The 24,544-nt window shown below is 38.4% G+C and overlaps 1 protein-coding gene across 1 annotated transcript in view; it reads left to right on the top strand.

The window, feature by feature from the left end:
* ATP2B1 (ATPase plasma membrane Ca2+ transporting 1) overlaps positions 1-22,903 on the top strand; it is a 131,469-nt gene extending 108,566 nt beyond the window's left edge. The window contains exons 16-22 of the mRNA XM_052640685.1: positions 7,693-7,884; positions 8,122-8,335; positions 8,767-8,978; positions 10,391-10,498; positions 12,403-12,585; positions 12,973-13,059; positions 21,163-22,903. Of these exons, the coding sequence (XP_052496645.1) occupies positions 7,693-7,884; positions 8,122-8,335; positions 8,767-8,978; positions 10,391-10,498; positions 12,403-12,585; positions 12,973-13,059; positions 21,163-21,474 (1,308 nt within the window). The 3' untranslated portion in view covers positions 21,475-22,903. The remainder of the gene's footprint in view (positions 1-7,692; positions 7,885-8,121; positions 8,336-8,766; positions 8,979-10,390; positions 10,499-12,402; positions 12,586-12,972; positions 13,060-21,162) is intronic.
* Positions 22,904-24,544: the final 1,641 nt, after the last annotated feature.

Below are 24,544 nucleotides of genomic sequence, written 5' to 3'. Positions count from 1 at the left end.
GGTTCTCGTTGGGCTCCTGAGTTATTGCTGAGACGTGGGCATAACTGATCCTGCCTTCACGCAGATTAGAAAATGATCCCTTTCCCAGATGTGCTCAGGGTCATTATAATTCCAATTAGGTCGGAAGAGGGGACTGCAGTTTCCTCTACTGGGTATTTATCGCTTGACTTGTGAAGCCCTGTTGCATGCCTTCAGGCTTCCTTTAAGACCCTAGGGTGCTCAGGGTCAGATAAAGTTTAACTAAATATGACCATGATGTCCTTCCATGTCAAGTCAAAGGCCAAGGTAATATGTTGGAAAGTATCTAGATATTTGCCTGGGTCATCTGTATAGCTTCCCAGGTCTTACTTGATCTGTCTTAGTTCTAAGAGGGAGAGGGCTTATGGACCCGGGTTGGTCTGAATTCTCCAGTTTCAACTAAGGGACATACTTGAGGTGGCTTTTGTGGAGGGGGTGCTCCTGGATATGGGGGCACGTTTGGATACAAGGAAGGAGCATCAGACAACTTGTGAGCTGTGGGAGGTGAGCCTTTATGGGGGCGGGCCGGGGGGGGGGGAATTCCTCCTCTTGGTTGCCTGTGCCTAACACCATTTGCCTAGTAGGCTCACTTTTAGGGCATACAATAGTCCTGTACTTAAAACAGAGTTCCTTCATATCTCTTAATCGGAAGAAAATTTGGACATAGGGGATCTCTGTCCATTTCCCTTGTATTTTGCAGAATAATTCTAATTGCAGGATGGTATTGTAATTTAAAAGTCCCATCCTCAGGCCAGTGTTCCTCATCCCCCAGTGGATACTGTGGTCACACAGTGGCAGAAAAAAATTTTAAGCGACTCCTCCTCAGAGTTAGAAGATCGAACAGCTTCCAGTTATCAAGGATGCATCTCAAGGGTGTCTGCTGGGAAGTGGATTGGTTATTTCCCATCTGAAAAACAGTCATGACAGGGAGGGAAAGGAAGAGAAAAAACTAATAGGCCTCCTTCAACTTCCATGGGTGGACTTCCTTAGGGGTGAGTCTTTCTGAAGCTTATCCTACCCAGTACTGTTGCAACCTGAGAGCCAGGCGTTCCCAGGTCAAGATGCAGATCCCCAGGCAGGCTGAGGCGTGACAGCCTCCTGGAGATGTAATCCCCGGGCAGGTTGAGGCTTGACGGCCTCCCAAGAATTGGGTCCCTGAGCAGATCGAGGTGTGACGACCTCCTGGGTTCCCTGGGACTGGCGGATCTCTGAGCAGGTTGAGGCGTGACACCCTTTCGAGGACCAAATCCCTAGGCAGGTCAAGGCAGGTTGACCTCCTGGGACCCCCGGACTGGAGTTGGGCATCCCCAAGACCTCCAGCGTGACCAGTGCTGAGTAGGATTAAGGGGTTGGATATTATATAGTATTTCCCTCCCAAGGCCAGCTATTTTCTGGTTGTCCCTCCAAAAGATTGTAGAGGCAACATTGTGGGCCTGGATGGGGCTGAGGAAAGGAGCGTGAAACAGGAGGGAATGGGGCAGAGCACAATCTTTGAAAGAATAACATAGCACAAGGGCATAACGCAAACCAATTAAAATCAGTTGGGTCCAACATGACAAGTTAAATTCAGTTCAGTTCAGTTGCTCAGTCGTGTCTGACTCTTTGCCACCTTATGAATTCCAGCACACCAGGCCTTCTTGTCCATCACCAACTCCCGGAGTTCACTCAAACTCAGGTCCATCGAGTTGGTGATGCCATCCAGCCATCTCATCCTCTGTCGTCCCCTTCTCCTCCTGCCCCCAATCCCTCCCAGCATCAGAGTCTTTTCCAATGAGTCAACTCTTCGCATGAGGTGGCCAAAGTCCTGGAGTTTAACTGAGCTTTAGCATCAGTCCTTCCAAAGAACACCCAGGACCAATCTCCTTTAGGATGGACTAGTTGGATCTCCTTGCAGTCCAAGGAACTCTCAAGAGTCTTCTCCAACACCACAGTTCAAAAGCATCAATTCTTCGGCACTCAGCTTTCTTCACAGTCCAACTCTCACATCCATACATGACCACTGGAAAAACCATAACCTTGACTAGATGGACCTTTGTTGGCAAAGTAATGTCTCTGCTTTTGAATGTGCTGTCTAGGTTGGTCATAACTTTCCTTCCAAGGAGTAAGCGTCTTTTAATTTCATGGCTGCAGTCACCATCTGCAGTGATTTTGGAGCCCAGAAAAATAAAGTCTGACACTGTTTCCCCATCTATTTCCCATGAAGTTAAATTCAAGTAAACCTTAATCCTCAATCTGTAAACCAAAAGACACACCCAGAGATGGCAGGACAGCTCTAAGGCAGTGTCAAAAGAGGGAGGGGTGGGTGGTTCCTCAATGATTGGGATGATCCTCCCACTCGTTAGCATATGAGTTCACCCCGCCAGCAAAACCTAGCCAGGCTGCATTCCATGGCCCCAGCCCTTGTCTTTGGCAATGGCCCACACCCTGAAGAATGGCTTCTCTGAATCCTAACAAATCTACCTCTTACTTACCACTTTGTCTCAATGAGTTTTTGCAGTGAGACCGAGCCTGAGCTTCATGGGTTTTGGCCAGGCTTGAGTCCTGGGAGAGAGAGAGCTGAAGGACAGGAGGAAAAAGCAGTGGGAAAAACATGCCAAGGGATCCCCTTCGTAGCCTGCCAGAAAGCCTGCTAAATTCCTGACCTGTGCTCACAGCTTTCATTGGCCTGATCCTTGGCACAGAGAAGAGAAAGGACAGAAGAACCCGCACCGGCTTGGGTAACAGCTACTGGGGCCCAGCAGGTAGCGCCTTTGGGACGTGCCTAGGAGTAGCCTCTCCAGAGTCCCTCAGTTGCACCTACTGCCTCCCGCCTGTTCACGGGGGTTCAAGGAAACAAGAAATGAGAGATTGTAAAGGAATTAAGATTTTGGTAGGCATGTCCCTCCAGCCATAGGAGCAAGGACCTGCTACCTTAACTGGAGGTCTTCTGGAATCTGAGACTGAGACGCGTGACCTTTCTGCTGGGTTCGTTTTTCGCTGTCCTGGTTTCCAGCACGATGGGCCTCTTTTGTCAGTTCCCTTGCTCTAGGTTTTCTTGGTGTCCCGCTTCTGCGGGAGCTTGCACTGCGTTGGGCTCCTGCTGTGCTTGGCTTATCCTTGCAGCCAGCGCCCCGGTTTGTTCAGCCAGGTTAAATCCGAGTCACGGCACCATCGATGTCAGGCGAGTGTATGCTCCTCGGTTCTGTCTCGTCACAACAAAGGTTTGGAGTGACGGACATTAAAGCCCCCTCAGCATGTCCCAGCTCCTGGGTCCTAGACCATGTTATAGCTCTCAGGTCTCGAACGGACCGTGTTATAGCTCTTAGACAAGTCAGGGTTACAGCTCTATTTTATTTAGATAATAGCAGGAAAATCCGTCTTCCAGGTGTGAGGGCATGTTGAGTCAAAGACGTGAAGAGAAGAGCGCCCCGGTGCGCGGGGGTGGGGGGCAGCGAAAGCGCGCCCTTTGGCTCCTCTTTTTGTGTGCTTTCTTCCCCCCGGGCCTGCTCTGTGCAAATTGGGCTCAGCCAGGAGGGCTGTTTGTTCTACCTGAAGTCCTCACTCCGGTCCTCGGACCTTCCTTTGACTTTCCTCTGTTCTGTTTTCGCCAGCTTTTCCCTTCCTTGTCTTTTAGTCACTGCCATTTTGGACTCCTGTTTTCTATTCTAACTGCCTAACGCCATGATGTATTAATATTTCTAAAAGCAGGCATGCATCTGTGGTAATAAAATCTTCCCTGAGGTAGTTAAAATATCTTAATTTAAAATGCTTTCAGACTTTGGGTTAATAAACATTTGTTTCATCTCCAAACATTAAGAAGCTGTTCCCAGTATCTGGTCCAGAGGTGAGTAGTTGCTGCCTCCTAAGGGTTCAGCACATAAGGGAGTACATCAGTGAAGCACAGTGGCAACAGTGAAGGGCTAAACACAGCACGGAGAGTGCCTCCAGGAAGAAGTCCTAGACTCTGCCTCTAGAGGCTAAGAAAGGTTTTCTGAAAGAGGTGCCATTTGAGCCGAGGGAGGGAGAAAAGTACTGCCAGGAGACTCCCAAGAATTGCAAGTAGCCTGACTTCACTAGAAGAGGGTGTGGTGGTGGATACTAGATGTGAGGATCAGAAGGGCCTTGACTATGAAGCTGGGCAATTTGTTCTTTTATCCTGTAGATCAGCAGTTCCCACGCAAACTTCTGAGGTCTGACTCTTCGCAGCCCTTTGGACTGTAGCCTGCCAGGCTCCTCTGTCCATGGGACTCTCCAGGCAAGAATACTGGAGTGGGTTGCCAGTATCAAGAATACTACTGGCAACCCTGTCCAGGGAATCTTCCCAACCTAGGGATTGAACCCAGGTCTCCTACATTGGCAGGCGGGTTCTTTAACACTGAGCCACCTGGAAAGCCGCAGCATACAGCTTTAAGAAGCTCATAAAAAAGCTATTTTAAACTCTTTTTGATATAAAGTTTCCCAGGCTTGTTTCACAATGGAACTAGTTTTTATTTGGACACCAATTAACATCTTAAAGTTGCTTTTCAAATTTCAAAAGATTTTGAGCTGGGGACTGTGAGATTTGCATTTGCTAAAGATGGAGAACCATTAGAGGCAGGGAAATGTGTTGGGTTTGGATGTGTTAAGCATGTCGCACATTAAAAGTAAAATATTCAGATTAGGGGCTAGAAACCAAAATTTTAAATTAAGATTGCTCCTTCATGAACTATTTTAAGAAAAGCTTGATTTGGACTTTGTTTTTGTTTATCAAAACAATATTACATAGCTTTTAAAAAGTCAGACAGTTGTATAAGACTTGATAAACTATATCCCCTACCACTTATCATTTCTTACAGCTCATTTTCTGACTAAAGAAAACCAACTATTTTTGCTGTTTCTTTTCCTTAGTTGTTTGCCTCCATGTATCTAAATGGCACAATAACAAGGATTTTTTAAATTTGTTTAATAAAAAGCATCTGTTGATGACTTTTCATTTAGGGAGGTAAGGATTTAGCACTTTGATAGGCACACACAGAGACATCTGTAAGCTTTCATGCACACTTTCTTATCCTGCCTTCTTCCATCAGAGTTAGAGATCTGTCAGTATACCATCCTTAGTGTGACTGGTTATATTTAATGGAAAGCTGAGCCATGTGGTCGCTGATAATTCCTGTTACTTCCTTGTGTGACTTTTTGCACTCACTATACATTTTCTTTTTCAATTCACCTTTTAATCTTTATCTGTTTATTTTCTTAGTTTTTTTGTAATGTTCTTAACACTAATTCATCAGCATCTTCTCCTTCCATTATGCCAGAGATGTCAGGCAGTTTTACCGTTCTGCCTTCTTACTACTACCTCTCCCAGATCTTTTGACATGGCTTTCATCTGAACTGTTTGCTCAGCCTGCTGCACAGCTGTCTCCTTACCCCTCTATTATGTTGCATTTGAATTTCTTAGATTTGATGTAATTTTCTTTTTGATTTATGAAGTTGTGTGATGTCATCATCTTTTTTGGTTTACCCTCTCATGTAGTAATGCCATCTCCAATAGATTCCTGAGAAAAAGGATTCATGAAAGTTAAACTTTTTCATAACTTTTATGAGTGAAATCTCTCTTTCTTCAAAGACTTCTCCTTGATACTTAGTCCTGCTTGGTATAAAAATCTAGATCGAAAATTACTTTCGCTCAGAATTTTGGATTTGTACCTTCATTGTTACTGCGTATCATTTTGAATTTTGAACCTCCTTTTGCTTTTCTTTCCATTTTGGTGGTATGTAAGTCTTTCCTTTGTTCTCAGTCCTCTGAAACGTCATGATGTTTTGTCTCAGGGCAACTTTTTTCTATGAAAACTCATTGTCTTCAATTTTGTGACATTTTCTTATACTCGTCTTATTTCTTCTCCACTGTTTATTCTTTGTGGATTTGTCCCCCTGGTTGTTTAACCTCGTGGGCTTGCCTTATTTTGTCTTTTTTTTTCCTCCTCTCTGCCATACTTTTATCATCTTGCAGGAGTACAGGAGTATTTCCTCAGCTTCTGTTGTATTTTCATATCTGTTATCATATATTTAATTTCCAAGAGTTGTTTTTAGATCTCTGAGTTCTTGTTTCATTGCTGTGCCTTTTGTCATTTTAAGGATTTGATTTTTTTTTTTTTTTTTTAATTTTAATGTCTCCTATGTGAGTTCTTTACCACTAACACCACCTGGGATACCCCGATTTTTTTTTTTTTTAAATCAGCTTGTGTGCCTCTGTAGAGTCTGTCTCTATCTCCCTTTAATTTAATCTGTGTCTTTCAGGTTAGTGCTTTCATCACATGTCAAAGTGATGGTTGGTTGTTTCTGCATATTTTTACCAGTAGGAAGCTGAAAAGCTGGAAAGCCTGAGGCCTCTATGTACAACGTATCAACCAGAAGCTTCCCAGTAAAGTGATCTGGCTTGGCCATTTCACTTTCTTAGGGTGCCGTGAATTTTTGGTATCTGTCGGTCTTATCTCCTAGGATGGTCAGATTTTCAGGAAAGAGTTTTCAAATCTGCTGCCTACAGGGCAATCTTGATTTCTGGGAAACAAGTAGAAGAAAAAGAGTACTGTACTCAGCAGCACGTGGCACCCTTGAGTCTAAAGTTCGCTGTTGGGCCCTCTTTGGTCAGTTAGCAGGCGGTCTCCTGCCAGGCCAGAGAGTAGCAAAGTGCCCAGTTGTGTGGGCTTGGGGAGGGCTTCTGGGGCTCCAGTTGCCTTTTCTTTTAATTTTGTTATTAAAATGTAACACATACAGAAAAGTTTCTCTGTCATAAGTATGCACTGAATGGATTACCCCGAATCAACAGACCTGTTCCGTGCAAGGCAAGAAATATATGTTCTGTGTTCCCATATTCCTCACCCACACTCTCTCCTAATTACTGCTGTGTCTCTCCACAGAGATAACCAGTATTCTGAAGATTCCCTTTGTCTGTTTTTATACTTTGTAATTATGATTATCTGTTACATGTGATTTTTGAGTCCATCTTCCTTTATGCATCATTGTGGTGAGATTCATCTGTGTAGTTGCATAGAGCTGTAGTTCACTCATTTTTATTAATCCACAACTTACTCATCTATCCCATTCCCCTGTTGAGAGACTCTGTTATTTTAGTTTAGACCTTCTAAGTACTTCCTCAGTGTCTTCAGTAAACGTAAGAATTTCTTCTGTTTTTATTCACGCCTTCACCTCTTCATCCGATGCTGTAAGTCCTGAGCCTTACTTAGAAGAGTCCTGGGGTGCAAAAAAAGCGGCTACTCTGCTCTCCCTACTGTTGGTTTAGGGCTCAGCTTTCTGGGTCTGTTGAGTTTCTTAACTATTTAGTTATCTGCTTTCCAACCTCTTATGATGTATCTCTTTTCCCACTAACTTTTAGCCATTGAGAATTTTTATTTTTTAATTTAAAAAAATCTTTTATGTGACTTTTGGAAGGAACTTGGGGTAGTACTTGTGTCCATTTCTCTCTCTTTTTTTTAAACCGAAGTTGAACTTTACTGTAAATGTCTCATTTATTATTTTCAATTTCTACTGAGATGAATGTCTTTCTGGGAGACAGTGTCTTAGACTTTTACAGTAAATGTAAGTCAATAATTATTAAGTATAATAGTAAATTTTTGTTTGTAAAATACATATCCTTTCAAATATTTAAAAGTTGTATTTTAAACATTCAGTCTAATTCTCAGAAATTTTCTTTAATAGGGTATCGCTGGAACTGATGTAGCTAAAGAAGCATCTGATATTATTCTCACGGATGACAATTTTACAAGCATTGTTAAAGCAGTTATGTGGGGACGAAATGTCTATGACAGCATCTCAAAATTCCTTCAGTTCCAGCTTACCGTTAATGTAGTAGCAGTGATTGTTGCTTTCACGGGCGCCTGTATTACTCAAGTAGGTTGACAATTTGTTTATTAAAACTTGCTTATTTTAGAGCACAAATGTATATAACCTGCCTTTTTCGAATATTTAAGTATTTAAATAAGTTCAGGCTTAGCATTTTAGGTTAATTAATACAGACATGTAATTTTTAACTCCTGTACTTTAAGTTTTTAAATAGAAATGGCTTCCTGAGAATTGCTGAATCCCTGAAAAGTTGTGAGTGTCTGTTAAGACACCTGTCTTTTCTAGGACTCGCCACTTAAAGCTGTGCAGATGCTATGGGTAAACCTCATCATGGATACGCTTGCTTCCCTGGCTCTGGCGACCGAACCCCCCACTGAATCTCTCTTGCTTCGGAAACCTTATGGTAGAAATAAGCCTCTCATCTCACGCACGATGATGAAGAATATTCTGGGTCACGCATTCTATCAGCTTGTTGTAGTCTTTACACTCTTGTTTGCCGGTAAGAATTCAGGGCCCAGTAAAGCTTCAGTTGTTTTGGTCCTGAGCTCATATTGCAGATTTTTCAAGAATGTATGCTATTTTTCTTTCTGGCTCCCCATTTATCTTTAATTTCTTCTGTCAGTGGATGCTTAGTACATTTTGAGAGGCAGTGTGATAGTAGTGGGAAGTAAAGGGTCCTGATTTCTTATCCTTGGCCCTGCCACTAACTTAGATGTGATCTTGAACATGTCACCATAGTTCAGGGGGGCTTCAGTCTCCTTCCATCTAAGATAAGAGAGTGGTACTGGAGGATCCCAGGTCCCTCACAACTCTTTCTGTGCTGCTGTTAGAGATCAAAGAAAGGTCTGGCTAGGTTTTATTGCATGCTTCCTTAAAATGTTCAGTTATTTTGTATGATAATTACAAAGCAATAATTTTCCATTCTTTCAGGAGAAAAGTTTTTTGATATTGATAGCGGAAGAAATGCTCCTTTGCATGCTCCTCCATCGGAACATTATACTATTGTTTTTAACACCTTTGTACTGATGCAACTTTTCAACGAAATAAATGCACGGAAAATTCACGGTGAAAGAAATGTGTTTGAAGGAATCTTTAATAATGCCATCTTCTGCACAATTGTTTTAGGCACTTTTGTGGTACAGGTGGGTAATTGTAAAAGAGCGTTTCAAATATGATTACTGTGTGAAGATCTTAGGTAAGCAGGTGGCTTATTCCAGAAAATACTTGACCTCAATGTGTGGGCCTTCTGTGAATTGCCTTGATGACATCAAATAAGAATTTTAAATATCACAACTCAAGTGAAAATCTGCCCCATCCTGAAGTTCTGCCTATGAATGAGCATATTAAACTAGGACCCCTTCAGTGGCACTACTGGTTCTGCGGCTGCGACACTGCTCACAGCAGTGTTTGCTCACGCTCACTCTGTTTCTGATTATCTATTCTACATTGCTTTTATGAAAACTGTTATACTGTTGATCTTATTTAAGGCCAGTCTTAACAGCTAACCACTTCTTAGTCTACCTAGAGTGATCCCTTAATTGCTTCTAGCAATTAATAGCAGTTGTATTTCTACAGTTGAGTTCATTATTAAGTAAAAATAGGTTTTGAAATAAGTATTTTAAAATCCACATGATTTTAAACGACTGCATCCTGAGTTGGTTATATGCCAGTTTTATGTTTTGTAATATTGTCAAAACAAGGCAGAAGAGAAGTGGAGGATGGGGTATGAATAGTGAGGCTGAGAAGGAATAGAAAGGACCGAATTTTGCCATTTTTATAAAGACCATAATAAGAGCAAACTAAGCATCACTTTACGTGTGGTAAATTTTACGTAATTATGTGTTATACCTATGTTTTATACCACCTTGAATTCTGTGGTACTCTTCTATGCAAACGACTGTTAATAGCAGAATCTGGAATCAAAGCAGGTGGGTGAATGGTGCATGATCACATCAGGAGGTCAGTAAACACAGTAAGATTTAAAAAGTGAGCTTTTCAAAGATAGAATCAGACAGTGACGGTGCTAGTTTCAAAATGAAGGTCTAAGAATTTTGAAGCGTTTATTCATTCTATGCCTTGGGCACTGGATTCTGAAACCCAAACTCTCAATTATTTCTCTGCAAACCATTTCTGTTTTAGCTTTCAGTTTTTCTGTCAACTTGAGAGGAACTGTTGCTTGCTTAGTTGTTGTATAGTTTCTGGAAGTATTTTATTTAAAAGAAATCATTATTCTTGATACACTAAAATGTTAGTTCCTCCTTACTGTCAAAGTTAGGTTTATTTTATGTTTTTAATATATGGGGATAGCAAAAACATAACTTCTTGTCTCTCTACCAAGCAAGTCTGATAACACTTAGTTGCTGGCCTAGATTGATATGCCCAGGACAACTGATGGAAGTAAGGTCATTCTTCAGTGCCTTTGTGCTACTCAAAGCATGTCTGGATCAGCTATTTTGTTTGTTCATTGCAAGTCCACAGTGAGATATAAGGAGCATGGGTCAGAGTGTAAGTCAGCAGCTTCACTAAACAAATTTATTCTTGATTATTCCTCCAGATAATAATTGTGCAGTTTGGTGGAAAACCTTTCAGTTGTTCAGAACTTTCAATAGAACAGTGGCTATGGTCAATATTCCTAGGAATGGGAACATTACTCTGGGGCCAGGTAAAAAAATCTCATCACTTTTTGTTCAAACCTAAAGTGATTTTTTTTTTTTTAATTTCTAGTGTGTATACTCTTTCATCAATTCTATAACTTGATTCTAAGTAGTTTTCATTCTGGGTCAAGAAAGGACATTCAGAGATTCTTTTTAATGTAATATTTGTTCTAGTATGTCACTTGGTATTAATTATGATTATGCCTATGCAATAAAACACTAATTTCTTACGTAGTCTTTTAACTTGTATTTTAGAACAAGTTTTACAACTGTTACTAAAATGATACATTTATAACTGGTCAGAATGCTAATATCTGTATCTTTTGCTCTATGACCTACCTTGCATTTTCAGAATTAATATTTTAATAAAAATATGCTTTAGCCATTTTATCATTCTGTTATATAATTTCATTGAAATGTAGCATTAAAAAAATCTTGGGTTTCAGTTGATATGACAAGTGTTTCCATAAAACTCCTGGTGTCTGGAAAAATAGGCCACAAAATGACATTTTAGATGATTTGGATTGAATGACTTTAACAGTGTACATATAAAATACACTGCCTCCAAAATGAGATGTCCTTCATCTTCACTATGGGTAGCTGACTTGCAGATGTATGTCACTGTTTCTTCAGAGATAAGTGATAACAGTGTGTATGTTCATTTTAAGTCTATTACCATGACTAGAAAACTGATAGAGAATCTACTAACATTTTCATAAATGCAAGTTAGCACATGTTACAGTGTGTAATTGATGTGAACTAATTTATGGTTATTTTGCAAGTCAGACTAAACATTCAGATTGTGCTTAACCTTAACTCAATCTTTATGTGCTTTTTATCTTTTTCTTTTGCTTCTAGGCTCTGAGCTTTCTCTTCTTACTCATTGTAAAGACCTTTTCTAACAGAGATCTTCTTTTAAGTAGGGTCTGTACTAGGTCCACATTTTTCTTTTAACTGTTCTAGTTACTTTATAATGTTCCCTCACAGGCAAAGCCAACCCCCCCAACGTCCCCCCACACCTGGCTATTTTCAAGAAGAGGAAATTCAATATCATGTACATGCCTAGTAGGCATTAGCAACTGTCTTTGGTTGACATTGTCCATTGATTTTTAGGTGCCATGGTAGAAAGCACTGATTTGTTAAGTCAGGAAACCTAGGGTCTTAGTCACTCCATGAACAAGTCACTTTCTGTGTCTCTGAACCTGTTTCGTCTCTAAAATGAGGTGGTTGAACTAGAAGTTCTCGGAGCAGTTCTGATACTCACTGCATGCCTGTTTCTCCTAACTTCCTTAAGAAATGGCTATTAACACTTACAAGTTAATGCATATTGGTATTGTTCTCTCTTTTATGTCTTCTGGGGCATTTGTTCCTGTTTGGTATCATTCTCAATCAGTGTTAATCCAATTTTAAATAGTTATACTTTATGAAAATAAATACATTGAATAAAATCTATTTTCAGTGCAGCCTCGAAGGTTTTCTGAACTTTAGTGTGTTTTTTCCTCATTGAATTCTTAAAGCGCTAATGAAATGTAAACTTCTTTTGCATCCTATAAGATCGATTTTCATTTTATTTGAAATAAATATGAGTTTAAGTGTGTATATATGTATATATATCAAAGCATGGTTGAATGATTCATGGTCTCGAATGTCTTAAATAAAATTTGCAAATGTAATCAGATTATTTTCATTCAGGGAAACTTTTGCCCTTCAAACTTAAATCTTTTGTGTGGCTAACAGAAGAATGTTTTTTGTTCTGAGAACGAAGGCCTATGATGGACAAGGTTTCATTGCTTCATTGGTAAAGATAGTTGGCTCTTGAGTGCAGCTTTTCATTCCTTTTCTGTATTGAAGTTGATCAGTTTCATTGTATCTTGATATGGTTTGTCTCTAAGTTCTCTCCCCTGTGTTGTAGCTTATTTCAACAATTCCAACTAGCCGTTTAAAATTCCTCAAAGAAGCTGGTCATGGCACACAAAAGGAGGAAATACCCGAGGAGGAGTTAGCGGAGGATGTGGAAGAGATTGATCACGCTGAGCGGGAGTTGCGGCGTGGCCAGATCTTGTGGTTTAGAGGTCTGAACAGAATCCAGACGCAGGTATGGGCCTGGTGGAGAGGTAGGAGAGACGATGGGAGCGGGAGCCAGGGGCCTCTGGAGCTGGGGAGGAGGTTTGAATGTGCTCCTTCGCTTCCTTTCTAGCCTCCCCAACCCACAGAACTTACTCTTTGAAAAATAGTACTGGTGCCTGGAATGAGTGCAAGTTTTAACTGACCACGAAAGAATGTGTCCGTATGCCCCTAAGCTCCTTTTCTCCTAGCTTTTTTTCCACCCCCTTCATCTCCAAATGCTCCTCTTGCCTATTTATCTGCTCTGTAAAAAGTGCCTTTTTCTTTACTTTTTATATGTTGATAGATGGAATGGTCCTTTCTCTTGTTCTCTCTCTCTCTTGCTGAGCAAGCTGTCACAATCTCTGATTCCTTGCAGATGGATGTAGTGAATGCTTTCCAGAGTGGAAGTTCCATTCAGGGGGCACTAAGGCGGCAACCCTCCATCGCCAGCCAGCATCATGATGTAACAAATATTTCTACCCCTACACATGTAGTGTTTTCCTCTTCTACTGCTTCTACTACTGTGGGGTGTGAGTGTGTGTTCCTAAGTGCATGAAATTAACATTTCCTACTTCACACACCTAACGTTTCTCATTTTCTCCTTAATGTTTAAATTCATTGTTCAGGCTTTTCATAAAGCTTTCTTTTCGTAAAGTGGATTGAGACCTCAAAGTGTTGTCGTTGTTGTCGTTTTATTTCTTAGAGGGCTAGATAACAGGTGGAACAATTGAAACCAAAGATCAGACATGAAATCTTTGTCTCTACGCTAACTCTGATAGTTAATATGGGGAATAAAACTGTAGCTTAGAATTTGTGAAACTACTATAAATTTTTGAGTATATGCCTTTAAACATATTCCATTCTGCATGATTCCCAAAAGCATGTGATTTGAAACTGATCTAACAGAACCAAGAAATTGTGTTTTTAAAGCTGAAAATGAACTTAGTGCCTTGACTTGTATCTTGATCAGTTTAGAAAGTAAGTTGGTACCCTGAAGAAAAGTTCTGAGCATATACCCAGGTATTTGCCTTCTTAGACTTCCCTGGTGGCTCAGACAGTAAAGCATCTGCCTCCAATGCAGGAGACCCGGGTTTGATCCCTGGGTATATGGTATCTATCCCTGGGAGGATCCTCTGGAGAAGCAAATGGCAACCCACTCCAGTACTCTTGGCCTGGAAAATCCCATAGACAGAGGAGCGTGGTAGGCTACAATCCATGGGGTCACAAGGAGTCGGACACGACTGAGTGATTTCACTTCACTCACTTGCCTCCTTAGCCTGGACTTTGTGGGCTTGCTGTGAATTTTGTATTTATTTTGTTTTGTTTTGAGGTGGAAACCCTATAGAAGCTTCTAAGTTCTTTGGTATTTATGTGAGGTTTTTTTTTTTAATTTATACAATCAATTTAAAATTGCTTCCTAGATAAGATATTCTATTGAGTTTTCCAAAGAAGTAGGGAAAATGCATTAAGATTTTTTTTTATACAATTTTTTTTTTTTAAGTTTACTCAGCTGTCCCACCGCTGCCTACTCCCACCTCTTACAGCAACCATTTGCTTTTTTAATATCTGTGAGCTTGGTTTGGGGGGGGCAGTTTATATGTCACATATACATGCAAGAGAAATCATATGGTATGTGTCTTTCTCTGTCTGTTTTATTTCATTTAGGATAATAATACTCTCAGGGTTCACCTGTGTTTTTGTAAATGTCCAGAATTCCTTATTTTTTATGGTTAAATACTATTCATGTGTGTGTCCACCATACTTTGTTTATCCACTCATTCATCAGTGAACACTTAACCTTGTTTCCATTTCATGCTAATAGATGTGAAGTAATACGTCGTTGTGATTTTGACTTGCATTTCTGTGATTAGCAATATTGAGCATCTTTTCATGTACCACTTGGCCATTTGTATATATTTTCTGGGAAAATGGCTGTTCAGATCTTTTGACCATATTTTAATTGGACTATTTGGGGGTTTTGTTATTGATTTGTATAGATTTGTAAATATATATATATATATATATTTTTTGAATATCTACCCCATATTATATACATAGATTTGCAAATTTTTTCTCACATTTTATGAGAACAAAATATTGCCTTTTCATTTTGGTCATGGTTTTCATGATATGTAGAAACTTTTCAGTTTGATGTAATCCCACTTGTTTATTTTTCCTTTTATGCTTTTGGTGTCAGATTCAAAAAATCGTCATCAAAACCTATGTCAAGAAGCTTAGCATCTGTGTTTTTTCTAGGAGCTTTATGGTATCATATCTCATGTTAAAGTCGTTATAATTCTGAGTTCATTTTTGTGTGTGATGTAAGGTAGTGGTCCAGTTTCATTCTTTTGCATGTGGTTGTCCCACTTTCCTAACACCATCTATTGAAGTGACTGACTTCCCCCATTGTATATTCTTGATTCCTTTGTTGTGAATTAATTGACCGCCTGTGCATAGGTTTATTTCTGGGGTCTCTGTTCTTGTCCATCGATCTGTATGTCCATTTTTATACAAACTCATGCCAATATCATACTGTTTTAATTACTACATCTTTGTAATGCAGTTGAAATCAGGGAGTGTGATGCCTCTGGCTTTGTTTTTATTTCTCAAGATTGCTTGGCTATTCAGGGTCTTTTGTGATTCCATACAAATTTTAGGCTTGTTTGTTCTATTTCTGTGAAAAATGCCATTGGAATTTTGCTAGGGATTACATTGAATCTGTATTGCTTTGGGTAGCATGCACATTTTAACACTATTAATCCTTCCAGCCTATGAATATGGAATATCTTTGCATTTATTTGTGTCATCTTCAGTTTCTTTTATTACTGTCTTGTAGTTTTCAGTATACAGGTCTTTCACTTCCTTGGTTAAATTTATTCCTTAGATACTTTATTATTTTTAATGCAATTGTAAATGAGATTTGTTTTCTTAATTTCCCTTTCACGTAGTTATTAGTATAAAGAAATACAACAGATTGTTGCATTTTAGTAAACTCTCCAGAAGTCTTATAACCTTTATCATCCTTACTCTGAATTAGCTTGTTGATTCCATGGTGGATTCTCAGTATATTAGAAGCATTAAAGATATAAACGCACCCACCCCTCATCCATACCCTCCAACTCAGTCGTGATACCTGATTTGGGCAGTGACTTATCTTTTCCATTTGATCTTTAGCCAGTGAGAGACTAAAGAGAAATCTTGGGAAACGTTGTTCAGTCGCTCACTTGTGTCCAACTCTTTGCAACCCTACAGACTGCACCAGGCTTCCTTGTCCTTCACCATCTTCCAGAGTTGGCTCAAGCTCACATCCATTGGGAAACTGGGGAGAGGATAAATTAAAAGAGAAAACAATGCTATTTAAAGAAAAAGAAAGACTGTTCACTTAAGAGTCTACCTGTTCACTGTTTGTTTAAGTAATTTTCATTTGCTATTTTTGACAGTGTTGCACAGCAGGCAGAATAGGAACTATCCCCATTTTACAGGTCTGAATGCTGACTTAGAGTTTAAATGACGTGTCCATAGCTAATAAGCAGAGGCAGCATGAACAAAGAGCACCCAGGTGCTGAAAAGACAAACTGACCCTGTAACTTTAGACGTGTTATATCTTTAGGGTGACTGACTTTAGGATGTTACATTTGTATCCATGGACAGATAGCAATCTTCCTCGTAGAAGTTACCGTGGTGCCACCTGCCTGAATGACGTGGAATGGGCAGCCTTATGCCCGGCCTTAGGCCTGGGATGGCTGACGTCACTTGCATGCCTCCCTCATCTGGAGTCCACGTGATTCCTGGCTTTCGAGGGCATGTCACCACTCCTGCCTTCATCTCCTGCCCTTAGTGTTCACTTTGTTGTATTTCATAAACACTGCAAGGCCTGCCACATGCCCTGGAACCTCCCGACTTTGTCGTTTAGGGAGAGAAGCAGATGAGAAGATAGGAATTTCGACATGGTGATGAAACAGTGTTACAACAGAGTCTTCACCCCTCCCTGAGAAGTCAGGGAAAATTACCTAAGGAAATTACTCCCAAGCTGACCCCTTGATAAAATTTGTTGGTTGAGGAAAGCAGATCCCAGCTGATACAGTTTAAAACTAAAAGAGTAATGAAATGAAGGAGTTGATGAGGCTGGAATGGAAAGTAAGCTTCTATTTATATCCACAGAAGGAGCCAAACTGAGACTTAATCCTGATATATTCCCTCCCCTCAAAACTGAAAAATTGCAAACTGATAGACAAGTTGAAAGGTTAATCCATACAAAATCCCTTTGCCTGGATTTACCACTTATTAATGTTTTATGGTATCTTCCCTGGTGGCTCAGAGGTTAAAGCATCTGCCTCCAATGCGGGAGACCCGGGTTTGATCCCTGGGTTGGGAAGATCCCCTGGAGAAGGAAATGGTAACCCACTCCAGTATTTTTGCCTGGAGAATCCCATGAACGGAGAAGCCTGGTAGGCTACAGTCCATGCAAAGAGTCGGGCACGACTGAGCGGCTTCACTTACTTACTTAATGTTTTATGATGTCTGCTTTATCTTTATAATATTAATATAAACCATTTTATCTAATACACAGTCCATATTTAGATTTCTTCAGTTGCCCCCAGAATGTCATATGTTACAGCTTTTTTGATCCTGGGTCCAAGAAAGGACATTCAATAGTGTATGTTATGACTCTTCTCTCCTTTAACCTGGATCCATTTTCTCTACCTTTATTTTTCATAACATTGATTTTCTTTTTTAAAAATCCAGGCAGATTGTTTCATAAAGTGTCCTACATTCTGAATTTGACTGTTTCCTCTTGATTAGCTTGAAGTTAAACTTCTTTTGACAAGTTTTATCTACTAGGTGGTATAAATTCTGTTGATTTTTATTTCAGCAAAATTTTAAACAGTTGACTTTTTTCACTAGGTGTGGTATCATATTAACTGTATATTTCTGTAGAATTGTGTCCCAGGCTCTATATTAAATATCAAATCAGTCACAAGCTCTGTTTTAAGTCTTACACACCCACACCTGCTGCAGACTTCTTTTCTGACGCACAACTCTGTACGAAACCTCTGAGTTGATGGGCACAGGTAGCCAGGGTAATGGTGTTAATTCATTTAATGGAAGGTTTAATTTTATCACTGGGTTCCTGCCCTAGTAGAGAATAATCTTAGGAATATCTATGTCAAACTTCTTTGACTCTTTTTTTTAACCTCTTTTTTAAATTGGAGTGTAGTTAATTTACAATATTGTATTAGTTTCAAGGGTACGGCAGAGTGATTGTTATACATATATATCCACTCTTTTTCAAATTCTTTTCCATCCTAGATTATTACGAGATGCTGAACGTAGTCCTCTGTGCTATGCAGTAGGTACTATCTGGCACTTGACAGAAAATATTTCCCAACTCCTACTGCAGATAATTAAGACATTAGGTATTACACAGGTGTCACTTTGATAAAATTCGATGTACAAAGACACAACTTGGAAAAGCAACCTAGAATTTTCTTTCCTGTTGCAAAGTATCTTTTACTTTACCATTGAAATTCTTTAATTTATAGTGCCTGTAGTAAAAGTATGATGACAAAGTTCAGGAAAAGTCTGTTGTAGAAGGTAAAATAGAACTGTCTCCTGTGTACCATGTTTTGGTCAGTAATATTCTTTTCTCCTATCGAAAGTTAGGATTATATTTAAGAAAATGGGTGGTTTAGCATGGTACATGGTCTTACTTTGCTAGATTTAATGTAGTGCTTACCTTAGTCATCACTTCCAGTTTCCTAAAATTACTTTATTATTATAATAATCATTTCAATGTATTGTTTGCCATATGTGCCTCATGCCTCAGATTTTTTCCTCTCAATAATTTATTCTTAAAAAATTTTTCTTGACATAGGAATTGTTGAATTTTCCTTAAATAGTGTTGTACATAGTAGGTCTTAATTGCTATTAAAAGAATAGCATTTAAAGACTGGATTAAATAAACAGTAGGGGTTGAATTGTCAAAAATAGGTAATCAGTTTCTGCTTAAACTGATTTCTTTGTGGTATTAAAATAATTTTCTATCTACCTACAGTATAATGCATGCAATTGTGCTTTTTCATTATTCAGAATTATTATTGTACTGTGAGAATTTTACCTATAAAAGTTACAGAGATGAGAGCAAATATAACTAGTTCAGTGGCATGCCTTAGATCCGGTGCTTTCTTATTTAATGAGCAGGAAGTAAAACAAATTTGTTTCAGTGACCCCTAGTTAATCTAGATGTTATTTTGTGTGCCTAATATGAGAACTGTTGTCTTGAAAAGTATATTGCTTTGGAGCATTTCTAAGCTTCCCTTGTACTGTGCTTACCTTAATCCTAGGAAGTACCTTATTCTAGTAAAGTTAGTTATAAAGTTAATGTCCATGTATTCTCTTCTCTTATTGACTTGAAAGAACCTGGAGTTTGGAGTCCAGAAACCTTAGCTCTTAAGACTTTCTGGCGCTAATTTGGAGGGACCTGGCAAGGCAGCCACCTGTCTTCAGTTGCTCAGTTGTATTATTTGTAAAGTGGTTGAAAAACTATCTCAAATATCCTTTCAAGCTTCGATGTTCTAGGATAACATAATAAATTTTGTCAGATGGGGGAAAAATTGAAAAACTTCAGTGGAAAGGAATCTGATTTCAGCTGTCACCGGTGTGTGTAATTGTATGTATAAATACACTTGCTGCCCTCACCTGCTTATTACTTTTTACACTCTACCCGTCCTGCAGCTTTGCTAAACTCCCAGATCTCTAACTTACACCCATAACTTTCTTCTGAACTCTTAATATTTTCACTTTGGTTGTTTAACAAATTTAACATTTCAAAAATTGATTCATTTTCCCTGTGATTCTTCACTACTCTCCTCCAGCCAGACTGGTCAGAACAAAAGAAAGACCTCGACTGCTTCTCTAGCTCCGTTAGCAATACCAGCGAACAAGTCCAATAAGCACCAATAAGAGTCACGTTAAGCAGCTCATCACCTGCCAGATAGGCTGGCTGGTCCTCCAGTTCAGATTCTCTGTGCATACTGGCCACTGGCAGCGGCGAACACGGGAGTGCAGGAATCACTCCAAAATCTTGATTTTAGTTCCTTTGGTTAAAGTCTCAGAAGTGGGGATCTGAAAGAGTCAAATGCATATGAGTAGAGTAGAATGGGGATTACCAGGGGGAGGGGCAATTGCAAGATGCTGTTCAAGGGGTACAGAGTTTCAGTTATGCAAGATGAATGAGTTCCGGAAGTCTGATGTATAGCATGGTGACTGTAGGTAACAACACTACTGTCTACTTGAAATTTGCTAGCAGAGTCCAACCTCAGGTGTTCTCAACACACACAGACAATAACTATGTGGGGTAGTGAATATGTTGATTAACTGGATTGTAGTGACTGTTCCATGCTGTAGATGTGTATCAAATAGTCTTGTATGCCTTAAATATATGCAGTAAAAAAGTGGGCATAAATTGTTCCATTTTTACAAAATAAATTGAAATATCCCTGTGAAGAAATTTATTTTTTGAATACCATTGTTTTATGAGGTGATTTTGGTGACTTAGGACTTTAGTCATGTTTTTTCCTGAAATGTCAATGTCAGTAATATCTGGATAACTGACATAATAAATAATAATAATCCAGTTATTTGGGGTTAAGTCTTTATGATACTGGATTAATGAGACCCCTAGTCTGTATGTTTAGTAATGTATTTGAGTTGATTACTCATTGACCTCTTTTCTTCCATATAGCAGAATTCTGAGAAGGAAGATGAATTGTTGGTCTCTGTGTTTAAGGGTGAAAATGCTTGAACACTTTTTCTTCTCCTTGGGAAATTTTTCACAGAAGAATCTCTGAAAGTTTTTTTATTTTAAATCTGTTCTTTCCAGTGGAGTGTAGTACATAAAGTTATTTAAGTTTTATTATTATAGAGAAAAATACTAACACTTTATAGACAAATGGCATATACTCAAATATTTATAGCTGTTTAATGGCACTTCATAGATATTTATTTGGGTTTTGTCTTTATTTTTATTTTTTTAATTAAGGGTGTAGTGGGGTAGATGTGAGTTCATTGTGGCATTCAGCTTATATTTGCTTGGCTTTTTCATAGTCGGTGACTCCCTAATTCCTAGCATGATGAGTAGTAACCCTCTGTGCTTGACTTCGTTAACTTATTTGAATTGTTTTTAAAAATTATATTTCTTTTATTTAAAAAATCAGCTAACGCTTGTGTATGGTTAATTTTATGTTTGTTTTCTCTTTGATTTTGTTTTCTTAGGGAAAAATATCCTATAAAATGGCTGTTAAATTCTAAGCCAGTGACAATGAGATATTCTTAGTATTACTTTGAATTCTATACCCCTTAATTCTTAGAGTATGTGGTTTCGTTGTTCTGTAGTGTCCTACTAAAATATTCATTTTTTTTACAGTGTATTGCAAGTTCCACTGCATTACATGCAAATATGATTCACTCATCCCTAGCTGTTTGTGGATTCAGACTCATAAATGAACCATTTTTAAATTAAGGTAACAGCGTACTGATATGTCTCTGTGTTTTCTGATATTTACAGATTCGAGTGGTGAATGCATTTCGTAGTTCTTTATATGAAGGGTTAGAAAAACCGGAATCAAGAAGTTCAATTCACAACTTTATGACACATCCTGAGTTTAGGATAGAAGATTCAGAGCCTCATATTCCCCTTATTGATGACACTGATGCTGAAGATGATGCTCCTACAAAACGTAACTCCAGTCCTCCACCCTCTCCCAACAAAAATAACAATGCTGTTGACAGCGGGATCTACCTTACAATAGAAATGAGCAAGTCTGCTACCTCTTCATCCCCAGGAAGCCCACTACATAGCTTGGAGACATCACTCTGATTGTAAGCTGAATGTCAACACACTAGCTGCATTGTAAAGAGACAAATTGAAACTGGGTCTTTTCACATATTGTGACGGACAAGATAGTATTCTTGTCTCTGGACTTCAACAGAAGACATACTTGTACGAATGTAGATTTATTTTTTTAAAAAAAAAAAGCAAAGCTTTCTGCCAGACTGAGGGTGCTTTTTGGGGGGTGGGAGTAATGAACTGACAGATAAACAGTAACTCAGCATAAGTCGACCTGTGGATCATCAGTAGAACCTAAGAATGGTCCTGAACAGTATATTAGCAAAGTTTTAGTTGATCTCAATCCTTGATGGGAGAGAGGGAGGAGTAAAGCTGGGCAAACAAGCAAAGAGCCCTGGATCATTGAATTGATGCTTTAATTTCTGCTGTTGGCTGTTAATAATTTGGATTATTTATGTTTATAAATGATGCAGATCTGTTTACAAGGTTTGTAGATACTTTTTTTGTTCCTGTTCATAGATGGGACGCTTCCTTATAACTGATGCAGAGATAAAATTAGTCCTTCAAATACTGCTGTATTTTCAGGAAAAAAAAAAAAGGAGGGGGGTGTTTCTATTGAAACTGTACTAAATTTTTGCCTACAATTTACCTTGTTAAATACTGTAGATAAATTGCTAATACTAATAGCCAAATAGATAACACTAATGCTTTGTTTTAAAAAAAACAACAATGAAAAAAACAAAACAAAAAAAAAAACATGAGCAGTGGTGTTCTAATGAAGTTATGGCATCTGTCTTAATTAGTTTCTTAAATACATTTACTACTTAATGGTTTTGAAACAACTGTTTAATTTTTAAAATTTTTGAAAACTTGCTAATAACCTTTGTTCAGAATTTAGTAGATTGTTTAATGCAGGACATCGACGACATAATGAAAGATGCTTGAAATGCTTTTGTTATTTCAGGCAAATCAAATTAAATCAAACTATCAAACGACAAGAGAATTTTAGTCCTTTTTGTTTTTGTCTAAACATGTTAGTTCAGTGATGTCTTGGTGAACTGTGAGTGAACTGTATTGATTTTATTTTTTTCTAATAAATCCTTAGAAACCTTCATACAGCATGAGGGCTGTTGGCATTTTGAAAAAGGTTAATAAGTAGAAGCATACATGTTTTCCTTTTGTTTTTGAAACTTGTTTGTAAACATAAATAAATATGCCCTTTTATTAAATAAATACACAGCAATTTTTTTAAAAAAGAACTTTGAGCTTCTTTACTCAATTCTGCCTATGTGGTACATCGGTCTGTTCTCTTTAACTGCAATTGGAATAAATTTCAAGATGGTAACAGCCCCATGAGGTACCCTCTTTAATTCCTTGGTGGCAATCTACTAGAACCAGATTAAGAAAATCATTGCAGTTTGACATGTTCTTCATAGAGTTTATTTAGTTTGCTTAAAATAATCTCAGAGTTTAAAAAAATAATAATAACAACCGCATTGTCTCTGATACATTTGTTTTCATTCTTAAGTGGCCAAATAACAAATCAGTTAAAATGATAATGTGAAAAGATGGGAAAGGCCCTAAAGATATATATTTAGATATCTTACTTAACCATATGCTGGAATGCCTGTGTCTAACCCAGTTGGATTTTTTAAGTCTTTATTTCTTTTGTCTGCCTTCTCCCCTTTGGCCTCTGTCTTCACCATTTAGGAACTGGCACTGTGTTAGGGCCCAGATTTCACCAGATATACAATCCTCAGGCTGACATAAAGTTTACAAGGACTACTACAACATCTGAAAATGCTGACCCAGCAAAGAGACATTTAGTTGATGGTGCTTGATATTTTTGGTGGGTGGGGGAGAATCTTTTTCTCTCCATCAATCCTTTGCAGTTATCCTCTGCAAGACTTAGAAACACACTGGCTCTGTCAGCATTTGTAATTGTACATTACTCATCAGGTATTTAGAGTGACCATACTGTAAAAAGAGGTAGCATGATATGCTGGAAAGCTTACTAGGCTGGAAATCAAGTCCTGGTTTCTAGTCTGGGTTTTGCTATTAATGTGCTGCATGACCTTGGGAAAATCATCTCCCCTACACAAGGGTGGTGGACTCGACTATCTGGAAGAACCCTTTTTAACTCTAAAAATTTATCCTATCAACTGGAGAGCCTACAAGGCATAGGGAATAGAGAAAAGGGAAGTGTTTTCAGTTTTCTTTTTTCTTTTGATTATGCTTAAATATGAATGTAATTACCAAAAGATATAGAAGTGCATGTGCTTTGGAGGGTTTGTACTGAGCTTTTACAGTATTCGTTTTTCAACTCAAGGCAATGGCTTTTTACACCAACTCTAATCCATAAACGGGTCTTATGACATCCATGAAGTATAGCAAGACATGCTTAGTGTGTATTTCTCTCTTTGAGACACTGTAATTTCTACCAGAAATTTCCAGAGCATTATGTAAGTAGGAAAAAAATGCAAGCAAGCTGTTAAAGATCTTGGATCCCATTATATAGTATGTATTGCCGAAATCAGCATCTGTAATTCAATCACTTTTTCTCTTTTATCCTCTAACCAAAAAATTGTTTAATTTTGCATCCCAAATGTTTTTAATCTTTGTATATTTTTTAAAAATCTTTTTCTCCTCATCATTGCCTTTTTTGTGGTTGTAAATAGACTTACTTGCACTTTGAAGATGAGTTACTCCTTGTCATCTTATAAATATGTGATATGGTAATTTTCATAACAGATGTCAGTTTTGAACCAAGAAATGGCAATTTGTTTATAAGAAAAAAAAAAACTGGCTTCATTTCTGTGAAACTGCTCTTTGAAAATTTCTTTTTACACGTGTAAGCCAACTGAGATACCGTGATGGTGTTGATTTCTTTCAATGATGCTTACCATCTATTTTAGCCACTGAGCCTTTTATTATTTGTCTATTTGTAAAGTTTATTTGTCTTAACTCATTTAATAAATATACTGTTTATCTGTTTCTGAATGGGGACTGACTGAACTTTTTGAATATTTAAGTTAATCTGAACATCATATTTTAAAATTACTTTTTTCTACTTGAAATTTTAAAAATCTAATTAATGAGA

The sequence above is a fragment of the Budorcas taxicolor genome, chromosome 5, assembly GCF_023091745.1.
Source record: "Budorcas taxicolor isolate Tak-1 chromosome 5, Takin1.1, whole genome shotgun sequence".
Taxonomy (NCBI): Eukaryota; Metazoa; Chordata; class Mammalia; order Artiodactyla; family Bovidae; genus Budorcas; species Budorcas taxicolor.
The sequence above is the reverse complement of the archived record's forward strand: the minus strand, read 5'-3'. Positions and strand labels throughout refer to the sequence as shown.